This window comes from Rhinolophus hipposideros (genome assembly GCF_964194185.1).
Source record: "Rhinolophus hipposideros genome assembly, chromosome: 6".
In the NCBI taxonomy this organism is placed as follows: domain Eukaryota; kingdom Metazoa; phylum Chordata; class Mammalia; order Chiroptera; family Rhinolophidae; genus Rhinolophus; species Rhinolophus hipposideros.
The window spans coordinates 97,592,892-97,618,931 of record NC_138052.1 but is presented as its reverse complement, the minus strand read 5'-3'; the positions used below and the strand labels follow the sequence as shown (position 1 = coordinate 97,618,931).

General features: G+C 51.6%; 1 protein-coding gene across 6 annotated transcripts in view; it reads right to left on the bottom strand.

The window, feature by feature from the left end:
- Window positions 1-5,858: 5,858 nt before the first annotated feature.
- The window catches only part of AGAP1 (ArfGAP with GTPase domain, ankyrin repeat and PH domain 1), a 521,440-nt gene continuing 501,258 nt past the window's right edge, over window positions 5,859-26,040 (bottom strand). For all 6 annotated transcript variants that reach the window (XM_081051870.1, XM_081051871.1, XM_081051872.1 and 3 more), the window contains 2 exons: window positions 16,398-16,653; window positions 5,859-13,768 (listed from right to left, as the gene is read on the bottom strand). In XM_081051870.1, the coding sequence (XP_080907996.1) occupies window positions 13,565-13,768; window positions 16,398-16,653 (460 nt within the window). In that variant the 3' untranslated portion in view covers window positions 5,859-13,564. The remainder of the gene's footprint in view (window positions 13,769-16,397; window positions 16,654-26,040) is intronic.

Here is a 26,040-nt window from a genome sequence, read left to right as displayed (position 1 = left end):
CTTGCTTCATGTTCTTTTGGGGTGCTTCTATGCACACATACACATCTTTGTAATCCCGTGTGGTACTTTTCCTGCCAAAACAGAACTTATGGCGGACATGCGGCTTGATAACTTGCTCTTTGCACACTATCACTCTGCTTTATAAACACCTTTCCATATCCTATGAATATTCACTGCTTGCACAGGGGTTGGGGAGGCTCTTAATGCTACATACCGTGTTATTCGGGTGTCCACATTTTCTGTGATGATGATGGTGATGATGATTTTTAATACTGTGGGCTCATTAAGGGGGATGCGCCATGTTCTTTCCATGTATTAACTCATTTAATCTTCACAGCCCTCCAAGGTTAAGTGTTATCATCACATCCATTCACAGGGGGAAATCCAGGCTGTCTGGGTACACAGTTGGCGCCTTACACAAGCCGACACATGGCCCTGGCTCTGAGCACGACATCATGTTGGTAAAAGATAGTATGACATCTTCAAGGCCAAATGGCTCAGGCGCTGGAGAAGCCACAGCCCCAGCTCTCTGGAGAACTCGGCTTGCAGGCAACACTGTATTTACGGGGAGTGATTTGGCAAAGCCATAATGACCAGAGTGGAAGGAAAGAGACCAGGTCTCTGCGCATTTTGAAAGCCCACATAACCAGGGCAAGGTCCTGGGCCAGACCCCCCTCCCAGACCCCACCTGCCTGGTCAGAGTCACCTGGACAGGTAGCACAGGTGCAAGCAGCCACTCGGGTGCCTGATCCATTAAGTATTTCACAAGAGAGGGCCCTGCACACACGTTAATCACTGAATTCCTCAGCCAGGAGCAGCGCAATGCCAAGTTCCCATCATACCTGCTAGTGTGTGCCTGTATGTGGTATGTATGTGGTATAGCATGTGTCGTGTGTGCGCATGCATGTGGTATGCATGTGTGTATGTGGTGTGTGGTATGTATGTATGTGTGGCATGTGTAATGTGTGCACACAAGTGACATGTATGTGTATGTGATGTGTGTGTGGTGTGTACATTGTGTAGTGTACGTGTGTGTGGTATGTGGTGTGGTGTATGTGTATGGTATGTGTGGTGTGGTGTGTGTGGTATATGTGTGGTGTGTGTGGTGTGTGTGTGGTGTGGTGTATGTGTGGTGTGTATGTGTGGTGTGTGTGTGTGGTGTGTGGTGTATGTGTGTGTGTGGTGTACGTGTGGTGTGTGTGTGGTGGGTGGTATGGTGTGGTGTATGTGTGGTGTGTGTGTGATGTGTGTGTGGTGTGTGTGTGGTGTATGTGTGGTGTATGTGTGGTGTGTGTGGTGTGTGTGGTGTGTGCAGTGTGTATGTGGTATGTGTGGTGTGTGTGTGTTGTGTGTGTTGTGGTATATGTGTGTGGTGTGTGTGTGTGGTGTGTGGTGTGTGTGTGGTGTATGTGGTGTGTGCGGTGTGTGTGTGGTGTGTGTGGTGTGTGTGTGATGTGTGTGTGGTGTGTGTGTGGTGTATGTGTGGTGTGTGTGGTGTGTGTGTGGTATGTGTGGTGTGTGTGTGATGTGTGTGTGGTGTGTGTGTGGTGTATGTGTGGTGTGTGTGGTGTGTGTGTGGTATGTGTGGTGTGTGTGTGATGTGTGTGTGGTGTGTGTGTGGTGTATGTGTGGTGTGTGCGGTGTGTGTGTGGTGTGTGTGGTGTGTGTGTGATGTGTGTGTGGTGTGTGTGTGGTGTATGTGTGGTGTGTATGTGTGGTGTGTGTGTGTGGTGTGTGGTGTATGTGGTGTGTGCGGTGTGTGTGTGGTGTGTGTGGTGTGTGCAGTGTGTGTGTGGTATGTGTGGTGTGTATGGTGTGTGTGGTGTGTGTGAGGTGTGTGTGTTGTGTGCTGTGTGTGTGGTGTGTATGTGTGGTGTGTGTGTGTGGTGTGTGGTGTATGTGTGTGTGTGGTGTACGTGTGGTGTATGTGTGGTGTGTGTGGTGTGTGTGGTGTGTGCAGTGTGTATGTGGTATGTGTGGTGTGTGTGTGTTGTGTGTGTTGTGGTATATGTGTGTGGTGTGTGTGTGTGGTGTGTGGTGTGTGTGGTGTGTGTGTGATGTGTGTGTGGTGTGTGTGTAGTGTGTGGTGTATGTGTGTGGTGTGTGGTGTGGTGTATGTGTGTGGTGTGGTGTATGTGTGTGGTGTATATGTGTGGTGTACGTGTGTGGTGTGTGGTGTGTGGTGTGGTATATGTGTGGTGTGTGGTGCGGTGTATGTGTGATGTGTGTGTGTGTGGTGGCAGTGTATCCTTGCAGCGCAGTAAATGAGTCTTTTTCCTCCAGCTTTGGAAATAAACAAATCTTGAAAGTGAGTGTCGCTAGCGATTGGTCAATACCATATGCAAATAAATAAGTGCTAATTGCCTGCAGTGTCTTTGGGTGTCAGGTGCGGTTATCGGACCACATTTATGGGCCAATTAGGCGCCTTACCGGACTTGAGCGGTGATAAATTGTGGCTTAGCAGCTTCTCAGGATGTGCTGGGGCCGGTGGCACCCCCGCCGCTGGTGAGCACGGCGAGGCCTTTGTCCCCGCACAGCTGCATGTGGCCTTGTGTGCCCCACTTACCTGCAGGCGGGGCAGGGTGGGAGCACCAGGGGACCCTGTGGGGCCCAGCTGGGGACTCTTGTGGGGGCGGCCTGAGAGTGCACACCAAGTGGATTCCAACCCTAGAACACCGGCCACCACTGAGGTCCCACCAAAGTGCTTTGGGATGGCTGGGGGGACGTGACAGGCCTGGCAGGAAGTGGTACCCTGGGTGCTCACCTGTTGGCATTTCTCCAGACCATTTTCCCTCTCAGCCCTGTCACAGTTATTACGAGGTTTGGTTTCCTGAAAAGCAGAACCACCCAAAGAAAACGATTAGTGCAACCCGACCCTCGGTACCCACGTGGCCCCGCAGGCAACGGCAGGCCTGAATTTTCCCTTTTCCCGAATCCTTCATTCAATGGATATTTGGGCCGGCCCTGGGGCTCCAGGGGTGACCCAGGCAGACCCCGGGCCATGGAACCAAAGTGTGGTGCGGGAGGGGGTGAATTATCTCAGGCAGAAACGCACAGGTCACGGAGCCTGCAAGGGCCCAGGGCTTGACTGAGCTGGGGTGGGGTGGGGAAGGCCTCGTGGAGGAAGGGAGCTCATCTCATCTGAGCCGCAAGGATGAGGAGCGAGACACAAAGACGGGGGTCTCTCAGGAGGTGGAAAAGGTGGACAAAAGTCCAGAGCAGGAAAGAGGCCAGGATGTCGGGGTATGGCTGGTGCTGAGAGGGAGGTGTCCAGGGGCAAGGAGAGGCAGGTAAGTGGGGTGGGGGGCAGAGCAAGCAAACCCTGGGGACAATCTTAGGGCTGGACTTCTAGTCAGAACAATGGGGAGCTGGGAAGGGGTTCCAAGCAGGAACAGCAAGAGCAGATTTCAAGAAAGACTGTTGGCTGCAAGATGGGGGTTTGGAGGGTACAAGAGCTGTCAGGGCAGGGAAGCAGCCAGGGTCCTAGTGGGAGAGGAGGGAGCTGGGAGGAGGGAGAAGAACAAAAGGAGAGTACATGGGAAGGGCTGGCCTGGCCTTCCGGATGGTTCCCAGCTCTGTGAGGGGTCTGTTTGAACTTTGTTCCTTCAGATTCTATAAATTGCGGTTTGCTCCTATGCTGAATGCTTCCCAATTTCTAATCAATTTGTTTCAGTAGTATATTAATCAATTAACCAATCCTGTCTCCGTTTTTTAGTATGAACGAATGAAAAATGTTTTGACAAAAAAACCCAACCACTTTCTTCAAAGTCAGTGGCTAACTGTGAGCTTTAATACGTACCTCAAAATAATTTTTGAAACATACATTTATGGAGTAGAGATGGACAGAAAGGACAAAGAGTAAACTATCCAGAACGGCCAATAGAGAGACAGCACTGTGAACATTTTGGATTTTTTTTCCTGAGTATAAAGTGAGGATATAAAAATATTTTTATTTAATAGAGATCAATCTTACATACACTCTTTACCCTAACTTTTTACTTCCATTGTGTCATTTCCTTATGTGATGAACATGATCTGAAATGACTCGTCTTCCCTCTCCCCTGTAATTTACCTAACCATCTCCCTACTGTTGGACTTGGAGCTTGTTCCCCATATTTTCTTATTAGAAATACCATGGACGAACCGAACATCTTTTAGGCAAATGCGTGTTTCACATCGCTCCTTGGTCCGCTTCCCAGGCATTGAATTCATCCATGCAATCAACATGCTTATGGAGCCCGTACTGCAGTGAAGATGTGTCTGCACCCTCGATTCCTGGGCCGGAGGATTCACACGGCATTGGATACGACTCCGTACTGCTTTGCAGAAATGCTTTTCATTTCGGGCATTGGCTTGTCAGTGACAGTCCCCTGGTGGCCAGGCCAGCACTGTGTCTGTTCACTTTAAAAATCCTGGCTTATTATACAAGCTAAACTTTCAGTCTTGCTTTTCTATCCCTACGACCTGACAGAGTTTCCCAGGGTGCTGGGTTCTCAGACTTCGCCTCAGGGAGTCAGTTCTACGCTCTGGGGGTGAGAGAAGCTATGATTTTCTTGGAGTGGAGAGCGGTGAGGCTGGGGCAGCCTGCCCACTGGGCATCTCGCTGGGCGAGCAAGAGTTGTTGTGTATTGACAGAGGGTGTGTTTGAATGTTGGGGAGCCAAAGTGGGGGCAGGCAGAGACGGTGTGTTGTCTATTCAATCAATACCAACTCTTCCTTACCTCCAGAGTCCAAACCCCTCGCCCCCCACAGCTACGTTTCCCAGCCTCCCTTGCAGCCCGAGTGACCCATTCAGCTGCCTCTTCTCGTCTAAGCAGACGCTGGAGGTGGAACAGCCCTCTGTGGCACCCGTGAACAATGGTTGACCAGATGGTCCGCAGGAGGTTGGGCTTGGAGTCTTCTAGCACTCTCCATGCCAGCCCTGGCCGGCAGACCTCCAAGTATCTTCTCTGAGGAAAAACAATCCCTTAACTTATTTAAGCCACGGTTTTGTAAATGTTACCAAATACAATAGATGGCCAATGTGTTCAAATGGAACCGGTTCTTCCTAGACCGCTTTCTTGTCCTTCTTCCACTCATGTTCTGGAGGACAAGTTCCCCTTGTAACATTTTGCATTTGGCTTGCTGGCTGTGGTGTAACCATGTCGTGTGGCTCCTGTGACCACGTGGCTGGGAGGGGGGCTGCCACCCACCCGTGTGGCACCACATTCAGCCCTTGGTGTGTAGGCTCCCCAGGCAACGGGACAATCTCAACAGAAGACGTAAATAGTAACATGTCATGAAATCACATGGCTCTGTATCTACTGACGTGGGAGAGTTGGGGTAAAAGGGCATCTGCTGAACTGCCGGGAGAAGCAGCTGTAAGATGTTCAAATCGCTGATCACAGGGATGTCTGGTGGGCACTTTGGTTGAGTTTTACCCTCTTTATTCTTTTCTAATTTGGGGGGCGGTTGGTGGTAAAGATATGATGTATTTTGCATGAGGAAATGTAAATAATATTAATAGAAACAGTATTTGTAATAGCATCCTTCCCGGATTTATTTCCTAGCCACCCTGCTGAGTTGTCATCACATGTCTGGGGCAAGTGCAGCTTATTGCAAAGATACAGCAGAAGCATCTGGAACTCCAGGGCCCGTCCAACTCGCAGGCCGGGGAAACCAAGGCCTCAGAGTTTCTTATAAATGAATAAGTCGGACAAGATGCTCCTTATCTTTGCCCTTGGGCTGCAGGGTCTCACAACCCTTCCACAAGCAGTCGAAGTCTGTCTTCTCTCCTATTTCGTGTGCCTGGAACAAACCCAATTCTCACGACAAGTGAACCCCCCCAAACCCCAACAAAAACCTCCAGGGAAGTGGTATAGACATATTTTCAGTTCTTTATTAGAAAGAGGCCTCTACACTATAGCCACCTCTCTCCGTTACTTTACACATTTTTCTTTTTCTTCATTTTCCCCCTTAGAATACTGTACAGCTGACACAAAAACTCCCAGGGCAGGGAAATACAAACTGGCATACTGAATCAAAACAAGATCATATGAAATAACAAGTGAAATGTCTGTCAATGGTTTTAATTACAGTACAAACAATATAAATAAAGCATCATTGAGTCATTGTGAAACATAAACTTGCTGAATGAGGTAATATAAAAACAACCAAAAAAACCAAAGCAAAACAAAAAACCAACCCACCTCTGACAGACCCCAGGCTGTGCTTCCATCTTCAATACACGTCTATTTACAGAAAGAGAAAAATGTGCTATGAGGGGGCCGAGGCTGGGCCTTCGCGGCTCCCTCCTAGAAACAAATGCCTCTTGGTGGTCGCCTTTGACTAGCTCCGGGGGCCCCTTTCAGAAACACACCCTGCGGCTGAATGGGAACCCAAGTCAGAGTCACAGGCAGGACCGGGCGTGTGGGGCAGGAGCCATTCCTGGAACGTTCTTGTGGTCAGAGGGGCACGGTGGGCTCGCCCCCCTCCCTGCGGGCTCAGTGCTGAGCCCTTGGTCGTGTGCAGGACCCCTCCCCACACCACCCCCTTCCCCGAATCAGGTGCTCAGGCCCCAGCAGGCGCAGCTACCTCCAGAATTTGATACATTTCAGACACAAAAACCCAGGTGGGGGAGGAGGGAAACCGTGACGCTTTTCAAGGTTCACAGAAGGCATCATTTTTAATATCAAGATGTGTGAGCGGTCACACAGCAGTTTCTAAACGTACCCGTTGCCTGGCCGCTATGGAGTAGCCCCAACCCTCAGTCAAGTCCGCACGTGCACCCCGTCTGTCCTGGGGAGAGCAGCGGGGACCCCTGTGGGTGGGGCTGGGAGGTGCGTGAGGTGCTCAGGGGAGCAGGGAGCCCTACCTCCCAGCCTGGCCCCGGCTCACGCACGCCTGGTCTAGCCTCTGACCTCCCACCCCCACAGAACCCAGGCAGGGCAGACATCTTCCCCGACGACTGGAAAGGCAGCTGCCGGGCGGTGTCTTTGCACGAGGCCTGTCACTCGGGGTGTCTGCCTCCAGGTGTCCCATCAGGAGTGCAAAGACGCAGACGTCTTCAGTCAGCCCCCAACACTCCTTTCATTTTACGCGTGCAACCCCTCACCCAGTGAGTTTCCAGGACTTGGGGTGAGGTCTTCTCTCCCGAGTTTTCCAACCAGCTCAGTCCTTAGCTTCCCGGGCTGGTGTGGACACGCCTGGCACTGGGGCGATGAGGGCATCATCTGATTCGGGGGCCACTGTCCCCGACAGCTGGGGTGTGAAGGGGCCTGCTCCATCGGAAGATTTGCCAAGACCGTCGCACCTTGTTTGGTTCCTTTTTCCCACCTGCCTCTCGGGACAAAGGTCATGCCATCCCTTCCCACTGACACTAAAGTCTCCTCAGTCCCAAAGGGCGTGTTGCCATCACATGGCTCGATTGCCACCCTCAGCGGTTTCTTCTTGACAGACGCCACATGCCTGGCCAACATAACACATCAGCCCTGAGCTGGTGTCTTGCCCACGCACAAAAGCACCTTGCCTCACGCACATCAAGTGGCTGCCAGCGCAGCGCCACCTGGCCAGAGGCCGGAGCCTGTCTGTCCATGTAACCAGTGCAGTTCACACCTGAACGCCTGCCGCTTTCACACCCACGCGGGGCTCTGCGGGGTACGCTGCCTGGCCCTGCCACCTCCGGGCACTGCCCGCAACCCTGGGGATGGGCTGAGGGCCTCAGACAAGGCCATTCTAGCCCCAGGTGGAGACCCAGAGCCAAATGCTGCCACCGGACAGTAAAACCAGCCCCTCACAACCCAAACGAGGTAAGGAGACAGTTTCAATCGTGTGGTTGTTGAACGCTCGCTTAGGGGTGGGTGTCGGCTACACCAGTGAAAGTGAAGTACTGCTAGAATCTGGGAGTTTTGAAAGTCACAGATTAAAAACAGACTTTTTGGTTTTACAGAATCCGCTACTGATGAGATATTCTCTAATTTCAACTTTGACCCAAACTGAAAAACCCAAACTGGAAAAAAAAAGTATCAATCTATGTTTAAAAAGCAGCAGACATCCAAAATTAAACAAGGAATCTATGGATATTGTTTGGAAAATCTATTTAAGAACATTTCCTCTCTAAGAGGAAGGATGCTTGTGTTTTTGAAGTACTAACGTCTGAGCTGTTCCACATCAGTTTTTCCTCGTGAGGTGAGAGGTAAGGGGTCTCCCAGGAGTGTGCTGACTCAGAGTGGCACCACTTCTCTCTAAGCACGGATGTCATGGCATCTTGGCTTCTAGGCAGTGATGGAAGGAAAAGTCTGAAGGCTGTATGCATTCACCCCAAGTGGCTAACCCGCCCCCTTCTCTCTCCTGCGTAACTGGAAGGCAGCTGACTGAAAGGCAGCCTGACTTAGATGCCTGAGTGACAAAGGCCCCACCGGTGGGTAAGGCCCCAGCAGGGCAGACCCCACCCTTCGGCAGGCCTGGTGGGTAGCTGGGCCCCTGCCCACGGGAGTAGCACACCTGGGGGCCCTGGGCTGGCCGCACAGGGGTGGGGCCCACACCAGGCTCACTGACCACAGGGCTTCCTGAAGAAAGCCACCTGGGAATGCAAAAAAAACCACACCCAAACCCAAAAATGTCAATAATGGCTAAGGGGTACAAAGGCCCTTATTTGCTTTTGGATGAAGCATGAGGGTGAAAATCACTTGGAGATGTGACTTTACAGCATGTGAAACCCACGTGTGAGGAGGCGGTTAGAAATAAATTCTATTTCCTGGGAAAGAAAGATGTGTATCTTCAGCACATTTCTATTTGAATTCTTTCCTGACTGCTTTTCAATTTGTTTGCTTGAAGGACATAAATACCATCCAGGGGAGTTCTAGAACAGTTGTGCTGACCTTGTGGGTTTGTGGGGGAAGAAACAGACCAGAGGTGGGGGAGGGAAGCAGCCCACTGGGGTGACAGATCTGCTTTCCAATTATCTTTGCCTTTTCGGAAGTTTTTGAGACCTCATCTTACTTTCTTTTAGAGGATCTATATTGTTGCAAGGCTTCTGAACCTCCCTAGGCAGAAATATGGATTTCTCCCTCATTTCCAGAACATTCTAAATGCAAGGAGGAAGGGTTGGCAGAGTTGGAGCCATGGGGACCCAGGTCACTCGTGAGTGCTGCTCAGGTGGGGGGGTTGGGCAGACCTGATGACAGTCTTGAGGGGCAAGGTGTGACCACCACGTACAGGTATAAGTCAAAGGTCACCTTGAAAGGGACGACAGCTGCAGCGAGGTGGACTCACTGTCTAATCGTGTAGCTTAGTGAGGGAGAGAAAGAGAAGGACACAGAGAGGTGCAGTAGAGCCTAAAACCACACTCTATCAGCCAGGGGCCTTCCGACAAGCTCCAACTTTGAAAGGAAGTAGGCAAAAAACATGGAAACGAGGACCAACAATCATGTCACTGCAGCTTCTCGGTGCCTGGAAGGTGGTGTCTGAACGGGGGCAGGCCTGTCAGAGCCAACACAACACGGTGTAGGAGAGAGAAGTGGTCGTCTTGGGCCTGAGACAACATTGGTGAACGGCATGAGGCGAGACCCAACGCTTTCTTTGCCTCTGGAAAATCCATCTCAGACTAAAATGATGGAGTGTAAGTGGGGAGATGGTACTTGAGCGGTTTGGGCTCATCCCTCTGGGGAAGGTGGCTGTCGGGGGCAGGGGCCCTCAGAGCACCACCAGGCTCAGCAGAGAGGAGGGGCCATCGCCAATGCCCAGGACACGGGCTGAGGAGGCGCTGCCAGCTCAGAGGCAGCTGTCTGAGAGGGCTCCAGCTCTGGCCCTCTCCAAGCTCCTGTTCTGAATAACCACGCCCCTCTCCTGAGCAGCTAGCTCCGGGCGGGCCATCAGGCTGGCACTGATTACACTGCGCTGAAACGCCACCCCAGGTCACAGACGAGGAAAAAGCGTCTGAGAAGCTCGATGCTTGCCCACAGCTGCACAGTGCGACAGCAAAGCCTGTGACCCAGGTCTGTGTGGTCCCTGGGCTGGCTTTCTTGTTAGACGTGTTTTTCCCTAATGAGTCAGTGGCAGCTCCTTCGCAAATGTGGGGGATGTGCAGGTTCTCTCCAAACTGGGAAGGACGGGGGCCTGCTGGCTGGCAGAGGCTGGGTCCGAGCGGACCTCATCAGGCTGGACAGCACCTCAGAAGTGGGGGCGGCCTCACGGCCCTGCACAGAAGGTGCTGCTCCAAGGGTTTCCGTCCCGACTCATGAGTACGAGGTGCACTCTCGGCACCCGACAGCCCTGTGATCAGCAAGCACCCCACTGCTTGCACCTGCTCTCTGGGGTAACTACGCTTGGTGTATGCTTGCCGGGAGGGAGGAAACTGCACCGGCTTGTGGGACGCAAGACTCATGGCTGGTCACTGGCTCACACCTTGAGCGGCTCATCTCCTGGGACGACAGGAGATGGAAGGGACCAGGGACCACCCCTGGGCCGTGGGCTTGGTAAACCATCTGTCTAACCCAGTGCTCAAGGTCCGCTCATGAGGGCTCAGAACCAAGGCTCCTTTTTCCACAGGGTTTTCTTGGCCACAGAAGGAACCCAGCGTGGTCACAATATGTTCAGATCACCTGAGGGGACACCCTCCACCCTCTCGTGTGACCGACTGCCTGTTCATCACGTGCCTTCCCTAGTGGGTAGTTTCTCCTCAAAGGGAAAAATGCTAATTCTGAATAGAAGGTTATGTGGTTTCTGCAGTGGTGGCTTCTTGTGTCACTGTCACTTCATGGAACGTACATGGGAAGAAACAATGAAAACTCAATCCCTTTCACAAACTGGTGATTTCTAACCCTGACCCTGGGTCCTCGCTTCTCCGGCCTTGGTGTGAGTCAGGCTTTAAGATGGGAACGAGAGCCCTGTCAGCAAAGCAGGACTTCTTGTCTGACACTGAAATACACACAGGTTAGCCACCAGTCACCTTTACTTGAAACCCCCCACCGCCTTTCCTCTGGTGCTCAAACTCCAGAAAGCAGGCTGCCCCCTAGAGCAGATCAGCGCTAAAAAGAGAAGAGAGGTCGAGTTTTCTAAGGAGTCAGTGAAGTCCCGCTGCCGGAGGGAGGGGGAAACAAAACAATCTAGCGTCCAGGCCGTGAAAGGCGAAGTGACTAAAACATCATTTGGGAAAATACTACTTATGAACACATACAATCATAGGTACACACTCATACACATCTCAACGAGAGGCCTTACTAAGAGTGTACCTCCTCTTCCTAAGAAGGCTCTGCTATGATAGTGCATTCCTAGAGTGGGAATTTACTACAATGAAAGAATTTAAGAACTTCATTTATGCTGTATCTGTGTTCACCACAGAAAGTCTGTGTGGGGTGATGTGTCTAGCTGGGTTAGAACAGTAACGCTTCTTCAAAAATGGGCCCTGACTTTTCTCCCCCCATTCACATTTAAAATAACTACAGTGATGACACACAGAATAAAAAACCAGGTGGAGGGTGATGGACCTGTTGTCAAGATTCTCTGACTCGTGGCTTCTGTCCCTGTGACTCCTGGGAATCGCTAAGTGCCACTGAGCTGAATGAAGGTTAGCAACGTCCATGAAACACTGACCTACATCTAAATTCTGTGTAAAGCTTTATTTTTTCCCATCTACTTTTTATTTTTTTTTCAGTGAAAGGGAAAGAAGAGGACAAATTCTTACAAAACAGAAGGTTTAATATATGAAAGCCAGGAACTTTCCGAGGCTGCTGGGAGAAGGTGGCCCTGTGTTCCTGTGCTGCCATGTGACAGCCTCTGTCCCCACCACGCTGCCAAAGGACTCCAGGCATAGTCCCCCCCCCCCCCTTTCCTTTTGAGCCTACGGTGTCTTGATTTGGTTGACTATGTTTAGCCACCATGCTGGAGGTGGCTGAATACAGCAGGCCAATACTCTGACGGTGACAAATCAGGTGACACATTACAATGGAGAGCCTGGCTGCCAAGTCAGTCTTAGGGGTTCTCCTGGGACAGTCTGAGCCACAGAACTGCCGGCAGCAGTCATGATCTGCCACGGCCCAGCAGCCGGGTCTGATATTTGGGAAATCACCCCTTGCCTCGCTCGCCAGAAACGGTGTCAGATCTAAGCCATACTTTCAGTGACAAGGAACCACATGCCTCTTTCCCCCGCTAACATGCTGCAGTGTCTTTTTTTTTTCCCTTTCTTGATTTTAATAAGCAAATTGTACCACCATTGTATTCTGATGTGCTCCTTTTTAAAAGCTGTATATCACATTAATGGGAGTATTTACCGCTGTGAATATTTTCCATGTACAGTGATCTGTAACCCTCTTATCTCAACTAGTTGTACATTATTAGTTCACATCCAGTTCAATTTATAAATTAACAGAGGTGCCATTTGTCTGTACAAAAATCAATGCATATTTATGCTTCTTTTATTCAAATAGATTTCCACACATCTAAACACATGATACAGAAGCCTGTGTGTGTGACTTGGGCAATGCGGCCCAGGAATGACTGAGACCCAACACGTCCCCCTTGGCAAAAGGACATAACACATTTCTCACGTTTGGGGGGGGCAACAGCCTTTTATGCATTTACTTAGGTTACTAAATGCACGTGAAATGTTATTATTAGCTGAATTCGTGATTGCCTTGTGAATTTCCAGGTTATTCTTATTTATTTTTTTCCATTTTGTTTTTGCACCAAGGAGACTGCAGTCAAATAAGACTCAGCAACTGATTTCCTCTCTTTGGACTGAAAAATTAAACAGATACTAAATTATGACAGTGAATTTAGAAAGGAGGGCTCCGAGGGCCTGGGATAATACGGTGCTTCTCCGAGTATTGCAATCACACGGCGGCAATCACCAGAGCGAGCTGCCTGACTACCTCCTCAGCTAATATGCTTTCTTCCCGGTGATGACTAATCATGTTCTATTAAACAGCGGCAATGCTGGAAGAAGTCAACTATACAAGTGTAATGAAGCCAGTATTCCCCCTGGACAGATTAGCTACAACTGATTTGACACAGACCATCATAGGGGCTTCAAACCTGACAAACTCTGCTTGCTTCTGATTTATGCCGTCAAGCTCCTCGGAGAAGAGATGAAATCCAAGTGTTCCGTTTGGTAGAGGTGAAATGTACTGATGTGCTTAACTGCCAGTTAAGGAGAGTTACCCCTCTCCTTGCTCCTGCCTCCCCTCCCCCTCTCGTCCCCGTCCCCCGTCCCCTGTCCCTTGTCCCTTGTCCCTTGTGCCGTGCTCTGTCTACAGGCCCCCGGGACGAGGGTCCCGTGCTGCCGTGTGCTATCGTCAACCAACCAAGGCCCGTCGGTTGCTCCTACTTGTCGATTAGGGGAGTTTATGGAAAAAACAACAACAAAAACTCGCTCCTGCTGCCTGCTGGCCTCCTCTTCGGCCCTCGAGGGCTGTCCAGGTTTTGTGGTTTCGCTGGGGTGAGGGAGGGTAGGTGGGTGGCAGGTGCAGTGGAGGTGACCACCAGGGAGAGTGAGGGGACGCAGCGGGACTCACGTGTTGTCACTTCCGACAGAGGATGCTGGCGGCTGCGGTCGCCCGGGGCGTTGGGCAGGTGGGTGCGACAACCCTCAGATGATGGTGGGCACTCTCCCACTGCTGTTGTTCCGGTTATTGTTCTTCCGCGACAGGTTGGGGGTGGCCATGAGCACGAAGCGCTCGTCCGGGCAGCCGTACTGCAGCAGGACGTCAATGCACTCCTGGCTGGCGGCCTGCCGGGCGTAGGCCAGCGCCGTGTTCCCGTGGGCGTCGCGGGCCATGACGTCCACGCCGTACTGCAGAGGCAACACAGCCACGTTAGCGACACCGGGACGGGGGCGGGGCACCGCTGCGGGGTGGGGGCGGGCGGGGACCGGGCTCCGCAGAGATGGGCAGCTGGCAGGGGGGGGGGGCTAACTGTCCAGAATCCGTGGTACAACCTGGCCCTGCGCTGCATTCTTTTCAGGAAAGAAGATGCTTTCTGCAACTGAAAGGCCCTCCTTTGTGCGACAGAAAGGGAGCAAAGATAACTCTGGTTCCGCTATTTCAATTTTGACCTTCCAATAATTGTAAATACAAAAAATGATCACTTTTTTTGATCTCAGAGGCAATTCATTGTCATTGTAGGAAGTACATAGCTCATACATCGGAGCACAAGAAAAATTCAATAATCTTGCTATTCACAGATAATCTTGGTTAAAGCTCAGTGTATTTCCTCTGAGTCTAAATGCAGATATGCATAATTGAGAAACTTACACAATTTGTTTCTTTCATTCTTTTTTTTTTCACTGAGCACTGTACTATGAGCACTTTCTTGCATCATTAAAAATTATTCAAAAGCATGCCACTCAATAGCCATCCAGTATTTCTCCAAGTGGACATAATCCGGGGATTCTGTCTGTCCTTGGTTGCTACACATTGTGTTTAAAATTGTCACTGGTATAAACAGTGCTGTGACATGCACCCTCCCATCGAATCTTTCTTAGGATCTCTGATTATTAGAGTGAGGAGAAGGGGGAACAGTAGGTTAAATTGCACACTTTTAAGTTGCTTGCTCTTCAAAAAGGGTGGACTGGCTTCCACTTCCACCACAGTATTTGGGAATCTCATCAGCATGGGGCATGGCAATCAAAGGCATTTTTGGCCAATGTGGGAGGGGAAGATGGCATTCAGTTTGCTATGGAGCTAACTGTGGCCCCCCAAATCTATATGATGGAGTCCTAAGGCCCAGTACTTTAGAATGTGACTGTATTTGGAGGTGGGACCTTCAGAGAGGCAATTAAGGTTAAATGAGGTCATATGCATGGGACCCTAATCCAACGGGACTGGTGTCCTTTAGAGAGGAAGGGACACCAGGGAGTCGCACAGAAGAAAGGACATGTGAGGACACGGAGAAGACGGCCGTCTGCAACCTAAGCAGAGAGGCCTCCAGAGGCAGAGACCTTGCCCTCACCTTGATCCTGGACTTCGGGCTTCCAAAACTGTGAGAAAATAAATGTTGGTTGTTTAAATCCCCCAGTCTGTGGTGCTCTAGTAGGGCGGCCTGAGCTGACAACACTTGAACAGTTTTTAAAGTGAAGCTGAACATCTGAGTGTGTTTGATATCTGGGCATGTACTTCTCCTGTTGCACCCATCACAAAAGTCAATGCAAACATGTAGAAAGTGGCCTGAAGCTCAGCTGTGTTTGCCAGACCCATCTCCTGCCCGGGGGATGGGAACAGCACAGCCCCAACAGGGTGACCCACCTCTGGGCAGTGTCCCAGTATTGGGGAACCCCCTCGCATTCAGGTACTCTCTTGGCAGGCAGTTTTCTGCCCCCCCACCAAAGGGCTGAAGACCCCAAAGGTGTGCCCGAAGCGACCATGTGGGGGGCGGAGCTTCTCAAAAGCAGCTCCTGGGCCAGCCCGGTGGCATAGGCGGTTAGAGCTCCGTGCTCCTAACGCCAAAGCCTGCGGTTCAAGTCCCACATGGGCCAGTGGGCTCCCAACCACAAGGTTGCCAGGCTCCGCCCTCTGCAACTAAGATTGAACACGGCACCTTGAGCTGAGCTGCCACTGAGCTCCCGGATGGTTCAATTGTTTGGAGCATGTCCTCTCAACCACAAGGTTGCCAGTTCTACTCCCACAACGGATGGTGGGCTGCACCCCCTGCAACTAACAATGGCAACTGGACCTGGAGCTGAGCTGCGCCCTCTACAACTAAGATTGAAAGGACAACAACTTGACTTGGAAAAAAGGCCTGGAAGTACACACTGTTCCCCAATAAAGTCCTGATCCCCTTCCCCAGTAAAATCTTTAAAAAAAAAAAAAAGCAGCTCCTGGCCAGCTTGGGCAGCATGTCTTTTCACAGCCACGATCACCCCCTTTTTTTCCCCATTCAAGCTTCATCACACATGCATAGGAATTTAAAAAAATAACTTTCCCCAGTAGAAATTCATCAGAATAGCCCAGACGAAGCCTGACAAACTGCTGGCACATCAAATCTCAAAGTTTAGGATCTAGTATTCTTATGTCATGTGAATGAAAAACCCCAAGGTTTGGAAACCCGTATAAACCATTCAGTTTTTATCCCCCCTTATCACCCTATCCCACAAAAGCAGATGATGGGAGGCTGTTTTCTAGGATAAACAAGCGGAACACCACCGACGCTGTTTGACGCAGAAGGGTAATCAGAAAGCTGCCTTTTGCAGAAACTCTGGCAAATGCTGTGCAGAGGACGCTGTCCCCATATGAGGAGCACGTCCCACTGCCCTCACGCCTCCCTTTTATCAGTCCATCGAGTGGGGCCCTCCCACAGGTGAGCCGGGAAGACAGGGGCCTCCATACGAACCCTCAACTCTGCATTCCTGGTGCTTCCCACGGTCAGGCCGGTCCCCACAGCGCCCTCAGTGACCCGGTTCCCCGCTGGGCACATGGGCAACCTACCCAGATGAGGAGCTGTGCCAGGACCACGTTCCCCTTCCGGCAGGCCAGGTGCAGCGCCGTGCGGCCGTCCACTTCCCCGCACGTCTCGTTCACCTCGTCCCGGGAGCCGTGCGCCAGCAGCAGGATGACTGCCCGTAGGTCCTCATCGGCGGTGGCCCGCAGCAGGTGCTGGCCCAGGGACAGCTCGGTGCATGGCAATGGGGCCAGGAAGAGTTTCTGCTCGTACTTGGCCCGGATCCAGCGCTCCTTCTCTTCCCTGCAAGAGCCATCAGACAGGCACGGTCACAATCAGGTGGGACCACTGAGGCTGCAACCCCTGTGTTCCACCACCGTGTGGCCCAAAGGCATCAAGGAGGAAGCGGAACAGCAGGAGACAAGTGTCATCACAGGGCGGGGAAGCCTCTGGGGAAAGGCTCCCTTGTGGTTCACAAAGTGGGCCCCCGGCAGCAGCATCGCCACCACCTGGCAACCTGTTAGAAAGGCAGGCTCTCAGGCCCCTGAATCAGAACTACCAGGGTGTTTTAACGAACCCTGCAGGGGATTCTGACAGCCTGAGGTGTGAGAACCACTTGACCTGTCACTTGATGGCTTTCGTTTTCAGTACAGAGCTGAGTCCAGGGAGAACCGACGCCTGCCGGCATCCATATGGCACAATGCCGCATGCGCGCCATGGGCCCTGAGGTCCATTCCACAATTGTCAGTAGAGACTGAAGCCCCTCGGCTGGAGTCGGGGCAGGACACCGGTGGGCCATCCCACCTGGGTGTAGCTTGCTCTTAGCTCAGGACCCATGCCCCCCGGGACGGGGTGTGTGAACTCTTTGGGTCTCTAAACACTTACCATTGAAGAAAATATTGCTATAGACCAGGGGTGTCCCAACTGCGGCCCGCGGGCCAACTGCGGTCCACAATCCATTGTTAATTGGTCAGCAGCAAATTCCAAAAATATATTTAGTTTACTTAAATAAACCAGGTGAGGCAATACGTACTTCACCTCGAGTGAGTGGCCCAGCTGTTTGTGTATTTTACCGCATATGGCCCTTGGTGAAAAACGTTGAAAAAAGTTTGGACACCCCTGCTCTAGACCCACATATGAAAGGGCAGAGACTGATGGGGAGGTTTAGAAAAGAGACACAAGCTATATTCTCAGTTACCCTGGGCAAGTGTGTAATCTCTCCGGATACTTGGGGAAGGCTTACGTGGAATGTTACGAATTCCTTCAATGACAAAAAGCAGCTGGATTTTCTGAGGGAAAGTGTGTAGGGCCCAGCTTAGGAGACAAGGCATGTGGTCCCAAGACCAGAGCTGAGCTGGGGGTGCAGAGAGCAATGATGGCAGCTGGCGCCCCTCCCCCAATGGCACAGCCTGCTGAGAATGAGTCTGAGGAGCTGGGTGGGTGTGATGACAGCCGACCCCCACAACCCCCCAGGCTCCAAAGGGGAGAGGACACTGCCTGGCAGGATGAAAAGGAGAGCTAAAGAAAGAGAAAGAAAGAAACCAACAGCAAGGAGTGTTCATACTGACTCCTACACTCCGTGGCTACTCATGGTGGATTTTCGTTTTGGTTTCTCAAAAAAGGGGGTAAGAGACATTGAAAATAACTCAGCAATGCTCAGAACTTGGCAGCACTGCTAGGAAAAAGAAAAGAGCAAGAAAAGGCAGGAGATGGAAGCAAGTCGCTGGTGAAATGGGAGGGGCAGGGGCACAGAGGGGCCGGGGCTTGTGTCATCAGATAGACGCTGTTTGATGAGGGTGATGAGGGAGGAAAAGCCCTACAGATAAGGAGGGACTATAATTACCCACAGAGACTTAAATAACACACTGATTCACAATCGCCCTCTCCGAAAATCCAGCCTTTTCTCCAGGAGAATAATCAGGGTCCATAGCTACCAACGACACGGAGAAATCACTTAGGGCTGTCCTGATGCTCGAGAAAGAAAACTCATTACCTGTGACACTGTTTCCTCTGAAGTACAGAAGAAAGGCCTTGTTTACACCTTTTCCCCGTGTTGACACAGCTCCTAGTGAAGTGGTGTCCGCTGAGCCCTAATCTGGTTTTAAAGACTTAGGCAAACAGATTCTTCCAGGAGTAAATCTGGATTAGTTTTGCTTCACTTCCTGGTACATGCGAGTGACCCCAGAGTGACCCCCGACCTTTTTACGAGGAGATTTCCAGGCCAAACACTTGGCTGCGGCTGGTCCACCCCAGCACCTGCAGAAGTGGCTGCACCACGGGAGGGGGCAGGAGACACTGTCCCCACTCGGGCCACAACAGAAGTGGCAGGGTCTCAGAAATACCAGCTAGGATGAGAGACAGAAAACCCCCAAATAAACCATGTGTTCTTGTTCTTTAAAAACCTTATTGAAAATGTATTAAACACATGTTGATGCGTTTCATAAATCACCAAAGAGAAAGAGCAAAACGTGAATTAAATGGAAACGGACAGTGTGAAGGACACGTCCAGGGTTTCAAGTTCCGATTTGCTAACTCTAATTTTTTTGGTCGGCATTAAAATCAGAACGGTTTTATTCTGCTCTGGTTGATTTTAATCCTCACAGCCAAATCATCCAGGAATGAACTAGAGGACTGCACTAGAGCTCTGACCGCAATGATTCAATTTTCTTTTTAACATATGAATACCCCGAAGAGTGAGGACGAGCCCACAGCTTCTGAATCCAGTCTTGTTGTCGTGTGTTCTCATGGGGACGTGTGGGGTGACCTGTGCCCACGGATGTGGTCACCCCACAAACAAGCTCTCCTGATTTCACGGAACTCACCATGTGTCTGGAGGATGACCCTGTTCAAACGATTCTTTGCTTTAAAACATCAGTGTTTACAGGGGGCCCAGGTTTGGAGGGGCTGAAAACGCCTGCTCTTTGGGGAACCTTCTTCAAGAGAGAGACTAATATCACGGGTGTGAAATCAGGGACAGGGTCTCGGAGAGCGTCCATGAGCTCCCTGGCTGCTCCGCCTGTGACATGCAGCACTCGGGGGCAGGGTGACTGTTACTGACAAGGGCTTCAGCACCTCCAACAACTCAGGGACAGCAGACAGACCCGATGCTAAGCCCGTCTGAGCAATACGGGTCCAGGGCTTCCAGACGGCCTCTCAGTGGGGTCTTCCTCGCCCAGCCCTATGTCCACATGGCCCCTTGGCCCCCTTAGGACGCCCCCCAGATGTGTGGCTTCTATTACTTGACGGAACCTCGGCTCTTCACCAACACTGTTTGTGCTATTTAGAAACAAGCTCTCAGTGCCCGAATCTCGGTCCTGTATGACTGTAGCATTTTCTCAGAGTCCAGGAGGTGGCCAGAAAGCGAACGGCAGCAGGCCACGAGCTCCGTGTCTGTCAGGTGGGCTTCTTGGAGCAGCTGCAATCTAGCCAGTAGGGTCAGCGGACCCAGACATGAACATTTGGGGGTGTGGGTACTAATTCAGCAACCCCCATCCATGCATGTCCACTACTATGACTCGGACCCCTTCCGGTGCTTGCTGCCCACCCCGACAGTCTAGGACAAAGCTGAAGCCCATGCTCTCTGCAGTGGCTGCATTTTCAGCAGCTGAGAAACTGGGGTTTGTGTGTCTGCTTCGATCTGAGTAGTGCGGATTTCCGCACCTTCAGTAATGCCTTGGACCTCCTTTCCTCACCTGTAAAATGGGCACAGTGATGTCTGCAGGAGGCGGGGTGGTGTGGAGACGCAAGGTCACATGTTTGGATGATGTGCTGGCTACAGCAGTCACGGCAGACGGCAGCGGCTGGGGTTTTAGACTGAAGAGCATGACATCGGCAGTGATTCACACTGCTGTCAAGCACATGGGGGTGGTGTGTGTGACAAGGAGGTGGCCCGGGGGTGGGGTGAGGGGAAACACCTGCTGGACACTTTAGGCTTCTCAATCTGTCTGTGGACATGAGCTTCGTATGGTCAGTGTGCTCGGCCAGGGGCCTTGACAAACCCATCAGTGTCTTGTGGGCCACCTCTCACCCCCCAGGGTGCAGGCGGGCCTGAGACTCTGGGACAGAGGCTCAGTTGGTTTAAGTAACCCCATGTATGGCCAGCCCGTCGACAGCCTTGAGAAGTCTAAAGTCTACCTGGATGTTTGGACTGAATTGTGCCCCCGCAAACGCGTATGTTGATGCCCTAAGCCCCAAGGAAACCGTAGTTGGAGGCAGAATGTGTTGGAGGTAATCAAGGCTGAATGAAGCCTTAAGGGTGGGACCCAATCGGATGGGACTGGTGCTTTATAGGAGGAAGAGACACCAGGTGGGTCGGTCTGTCTATCTGTCTCTCTCCACACAGAGGAGAGACGATGGAGGACACGGTGAGTAGGCGCCATGCACCAGCCAGAAGAGGCCTCACCAGAACCCAAGCGTGCCGACACCTTGACCTTACACTTCCGGCCTCCGGGACGGTGAGAAAGGAAGTGTCTGCTATTTAAGCCCCACCAGTTCTCCGTCATTCTCATTGGGTTTCTGAGCCAACAGTTAACACGTGAAAGGCACACACTCTGACAACGATCCCCTTTTCTGCCGAAACCCAAATATTTTGTCTAAAGCCATCTGCCCTAAGACAGTATGACGCCAAAGCACAAAGACTCACCGTCACTCTGAGGTCTTAGTCGTACTTCTGGGGCCCCACCTGGTGTTGGCTGAGCTTTCATTTCCCTAAGGAAGGCCAGTTCAAGAGCAGTGCAGCGGGCGGTACATCACCTCACCTCATTGTAACCCCCTGGAGGGCCACTGCTCACAGGCTCTGTTAGCTAATGAGCTAAAACATGAATTATTGGCACGGCCGGCCGTCAGCAGAAAGGAGGAGGCTCGGCCCCTCATTTGAGCCCCTTGCTGACACACCTTTAAATAAATCAACCGAACGGGAGTGAGAGAAAATGAGAGAACGGGCAACTAATCAGAAGACACTGACCCAATCCCCCAAAAGTAAAAGATATAGTTGAAGACAGCAGTACCTATTTTCTTCTCTGTCTGCCTAAACTGAAGCCCCTTCCGTAGGTGGCCCTCATCTCCGGCCCCCACCCTGGATCAGATGGCAGGTAAGACCAAAGCCACGGGAGCTGTGTGTCCACCGAGGCTTCTGGGGGTCAGCCAGGCTCCACTGGCACTCCGGTCCTGCCGCCTGACACACCAGGCTTTGCCACACTTGGCCTTGAGGGTTGCTGACATGGCCAAAGCGCTGTGTGTCCCCCAAAGAGGATCCCTAGGACACGTCCCACCTGCAGCCTGTAGTTTTAGTGCCTGCCAAATGGAGTCAACTGTCAGCCTCAGGACACACAGTGTGGCCCCGCTGGTGAGGGGGTCTCTACACCACAGGAGCACTTCCTGTGATGATGCTGATGACAGTAACTGACAATTTCTGACAACACTGGGCTCTTCCAGGGACCCTGGAGCACACTGCATGTTTTTTCATATCAAATGCTGGGCAAAAGGCATGTGTGTGTGGCCAGATTTTGAGAAACAGTGACAAAAGGGAAAGGTCTCAGGTGAAAAGGAGATGGGTCGATTTTGTTCCAAGTTTAGAAGAGGGGAAAGGGCGGGGCGGGGAGTCTAGAATTGATAGACCTGGCTTTGCCTTTTGTGAAACGGGGTGGCTGGGCTGTGAAGCATCCAGGAAGGACAGGGCTGTGGATGGAGACACTCCAGACTGGGGCTGCCCTTCGAGACGGGCTGGGGATGTGCTGTGGCTTGCAGCTTGGCTGGGCCGCCGTTCTCCTCGCCGGAGGAGGGAATCTGGGGAAAATCAACCTGCACAGGGACCGGGGACCGGCTTGGCTCAGGGGGGCAGGAGGTGCCAACAACTCCCAGGAACTATTAAGATAAACCAGGTGGCACTCAGAAAGCAAGGAAGCTAACTCAGCACATGACAGAATCAAGGTTAGAGCACGGACGACCAGGAAGGGGTGGGGCCAGGGATGGAAATGAGCACTTACTTTTGCAGAAGAAAGTGTGAGGTGAGGGTTGTGGGGAAGTAGAGCTTTGTCCCAATTCCTGTGGCAAGGACCTAGGGATGGGCCTGTCTGCATGTGTGGGCCGCACAGGGTTCCGTGTTGGGTCACTGGGTGCAGTCCTAGCGTTAAGGGCCACTGTGCTTGGTTCTAGGGGACATATGGGGTCACTGATGTGCCAGAAGAGGTGGTCTGGGATGGCGGAATTGGAAGCCAAGAATGCCGTCAGGGCAATACAAGTCACATGACAACACTGTTGATGATTATGGTGACAAAGGCAACCAGTTGCCCGCAGGGAACTGAAGGGGCGACAAGGGGCGACGTGGGAAGCGTTCGTGTCCCCAGCACCTCAAGCTACTCAGTATGAGAACCGGCCCCTCTGACCCCAGGAAGTGGAGAGGCGGCAGCGGGATGCCTTTTCAGATGGGAATTTATCAGGACACTGCCCTCAGAAACTTCTGCCTTTTTATGATAAACTTTATGCTTTTCTCATCATTCCTCTATCTTTCCTTACAATTCTGCATGAGTCAAGTGGTGGGTTTTTGGCAATCAATCCATGGACATGTGTTTATATACAAGTAAAGAGTCATGATGGAAATAGCTGGGCTCTGGTACACAGACTCGAAACCATCAGCAGCGTCATAGCTATGGTTAAGTACTTACGATGTGTCAGTCATCAGGTTTTTTGTACAATTACCTGGTTTAGTTCTGACGACTCCTGGTGAGGTATGTCCTACTCAAAAGACCCTTCGGAAAACCCGAGGAGCTGAGGAAGAGCCACGTCCAGGCCCAGGCCTCGTCCCTAGACTTGACTCAGTACCCTTTCTCTGCTGCTTATGTATGGGGAGCTGCGAGGATACTGTCACAACTGCCATCAGCTGCATTTTGGGTCTGGCAGGGAGGGCTCAGCACACAGCCAAGGGGTAACGAGGTTAATGGCTTGGACTCCCAGAACAGAACGTTTTTAACAAATAACCACAAAGCTTCTCATTGGCTTTCAACACTGCTCTGTGGTGTTCTAGGAGACGAGTCATTAGAAACCCAGACATTGGAGTGGTGACCAGATGCCCTGCCTGTCCTCACGGGGGCCCATCGCTAAGGCAGGACTGATGATCTTTTGGGGTGGCTTTGGCTTCAGGCTCCCTCCCAATCACCACAAGTGAGGTTTTCACTGGACGCTTCTATAAAATACTGAGCAGCAGCCTTTCCCGAAAACACCTCTTTGTCAAGTCTAATGTGTTCATTTTTATGAGAGGCCTTCCCCCTAAATGTTGAAAGGCCAAGAATGTTTTGTGTGTGCACCCGTCATTTGTCACACTGCTCCTTTACAAAACATCTTTTTTCTCCCCTCCTCACTGGGTGGGAGAAGATTTTTCAACACTGATTTTAAAGGACTCTCTAGCAAAGTACATCACAGTGGAAGGCTGTCCTTAGGGGAAAGAAGAAACTGGAGGAGCCCTGCACCGTTTTACCGGTGAGGGTGACACAGTGACACAGTAACGGAGAGGAGAGGAAGAGGGAAGAAAGGGCTAGCTAGCAGCAAGGAATTTGCAAAGTGTCTTTCTGCCTCCAGCAAAACAGGAACTGGGAGGGGAGGCATGGAAGAGGGGGCTGGAACAATATGGTAGGAAAACAGAGGGGGTTTCCTGTCTGCAGGGGGAGACCTGGCCCAGTTGGCTGCCCCTGGCACGCATGCCTTCTCCCCTGACCGCGTTGCTAAGGGGGCCGGCCTCGGGGACAGGCCTCGGACGAGGAAGGCCAACAAAGTCTAATGGATATTTATTTACTCCTTAATTACCGAAAGCTTTTAAGAAACTGGCCACTGTAAATCCCCCCACAGAGAGGAGGCAATGGGCGAGGATTTATGTTCATGGGGCAAAGACAGAATAAATATCCCGCCTGACTTCTGATCAATATTATGAGTGTTTTTGCCAACCTGCAGGGTGTTTTATGAGCTCAGAGAAACAGAACAGGATCATTGTTAATTAAATAAAGTCAACTGTATTAGGCTTATTATTTCTGTGAATCACAGTTACAAGTGTCGGACTGCAGGTGTTGGGGCGGTGAACCCGTGGGCAGGTGCCACCCCGGGCAGCCCAGGAGGGTGACAGCGTGTGCCCAGGTGCACGCGGGCTCTGCACTGTCCCAGAAGGCAGTAGCTGAGAGCACAGGTCACTGTGAGCAGAGCTGGGTCCTGTCCCCGTACCTTAATCTGAGGTTCAGGTTGAGACTAGGGACCTTTGTGGCTTTTGTATCATTAGCACCGGGCATCTCCCAACACCTGGCTGTTCAGAATCTGACCAGGTTGAGTGCGAAAATATGCCAGGATATAAGCAACAATACAAACACAAGCTCATTCCTCTCAAGTTTTGCGACATCTATGGGGGTTTTACTTCCAAACCACAGAGCGGGCCTGAGGGAGACGTGAGGCTGGGCACCGGCTTGACTGGCCAGGGAGAGGAAACACTAGGCTGATTCATGAACAAAACCAGCTGGAAAGCCACACCTTGGTGGGTGTTGCTCATGTGCCTGGGGCTCAGAGGGAATAACACCCAGGCCTCTCTGGGAGGCCATGGCTGACTCTGGGCTTTGGGCAAGACTAAAAGCCATCCTATCTGGGCCTCGGTTTCCCCTCTGGGGAGTCTGGGTGATGGATGGCCCCACAATAGCATCTATTGGGAGGCAGTTGTAAATGACAAAACGGAAGGGATGGGACAGCCTGCACTGTTGGGCCAGACGTCCACCCGGCCTTCCCCTCCCCGGGTCCACTCAAAGGAATGACTCAGCCGAACTTTCCGTTTGGACAAATAAATCTATAAAGCGCATGACACCCCAGGGCAGGCTCCCCTCTGTTTGGGACCCAGCACAGTCTCACTGCCATGTGCAGACAGCGCAAAGGAAGCAGCTGGGGGGCCCTCCCCTGGTCCAAGTCTTCAAGCCTGACCCTGACAGCTCTTCCGGCCTGCTCCTGCATGACCTGTAGATGCCATCCTGCTGCCACCAGCACGGGGCAAACGAAAGTGGAATCACTGTCCCAGCACATAGCCGCCAAGAGTCTCAGCCACCACCCTGCTGTGAGCACCAGGTTGATGGGACTGCGTCCTCAGAGCCTTTCATGGGACGTGAATCCCAGAATGAAAGAGTCTGATGACGTTTATCCTTTGGCTCCAGGGCTCATCCCTCTCCGACCTGTAACTGCTCACTTGGGAGGGTACCATGTTAGAAAGGGTGGGTGTGGGCCAGGGGAGGTGGGGGGGTGTCTTTCCCAGTGATGGACGGAGCTGGGGGTGGGTAACGGAGGGAGGCCAGGTGCAGGGGGAAGGTGGGGAGAAGGCAGAGAGTGGGGCCCTGAGAACAAAGTAGAGAAAGTCTATCTCTTAAGAAAATCACTTTTGAAAACACGTTGTACTATTAGAAAATGGCAAAACATCCAGATTGTTCCAGCAGCAAACGAGATACTTTTATTTTCAATATTCCCTCCTCCGCCATTTTCTAATCTAATATAAAACAACACAGTGAAACATAGAAAGTTAAAAGGAAAAAAGCACCGTAGGTACTCTATCTCAATTCACACACTTTCTTATCGCCTCTGCGTTCCCGTGTCATTTTCCACTCACAGACTATGTTATCTTGTTGGAATTGTAGCACAGACACCTTTATTATTCTATGCAAACCGAGTTTGACAAATTGA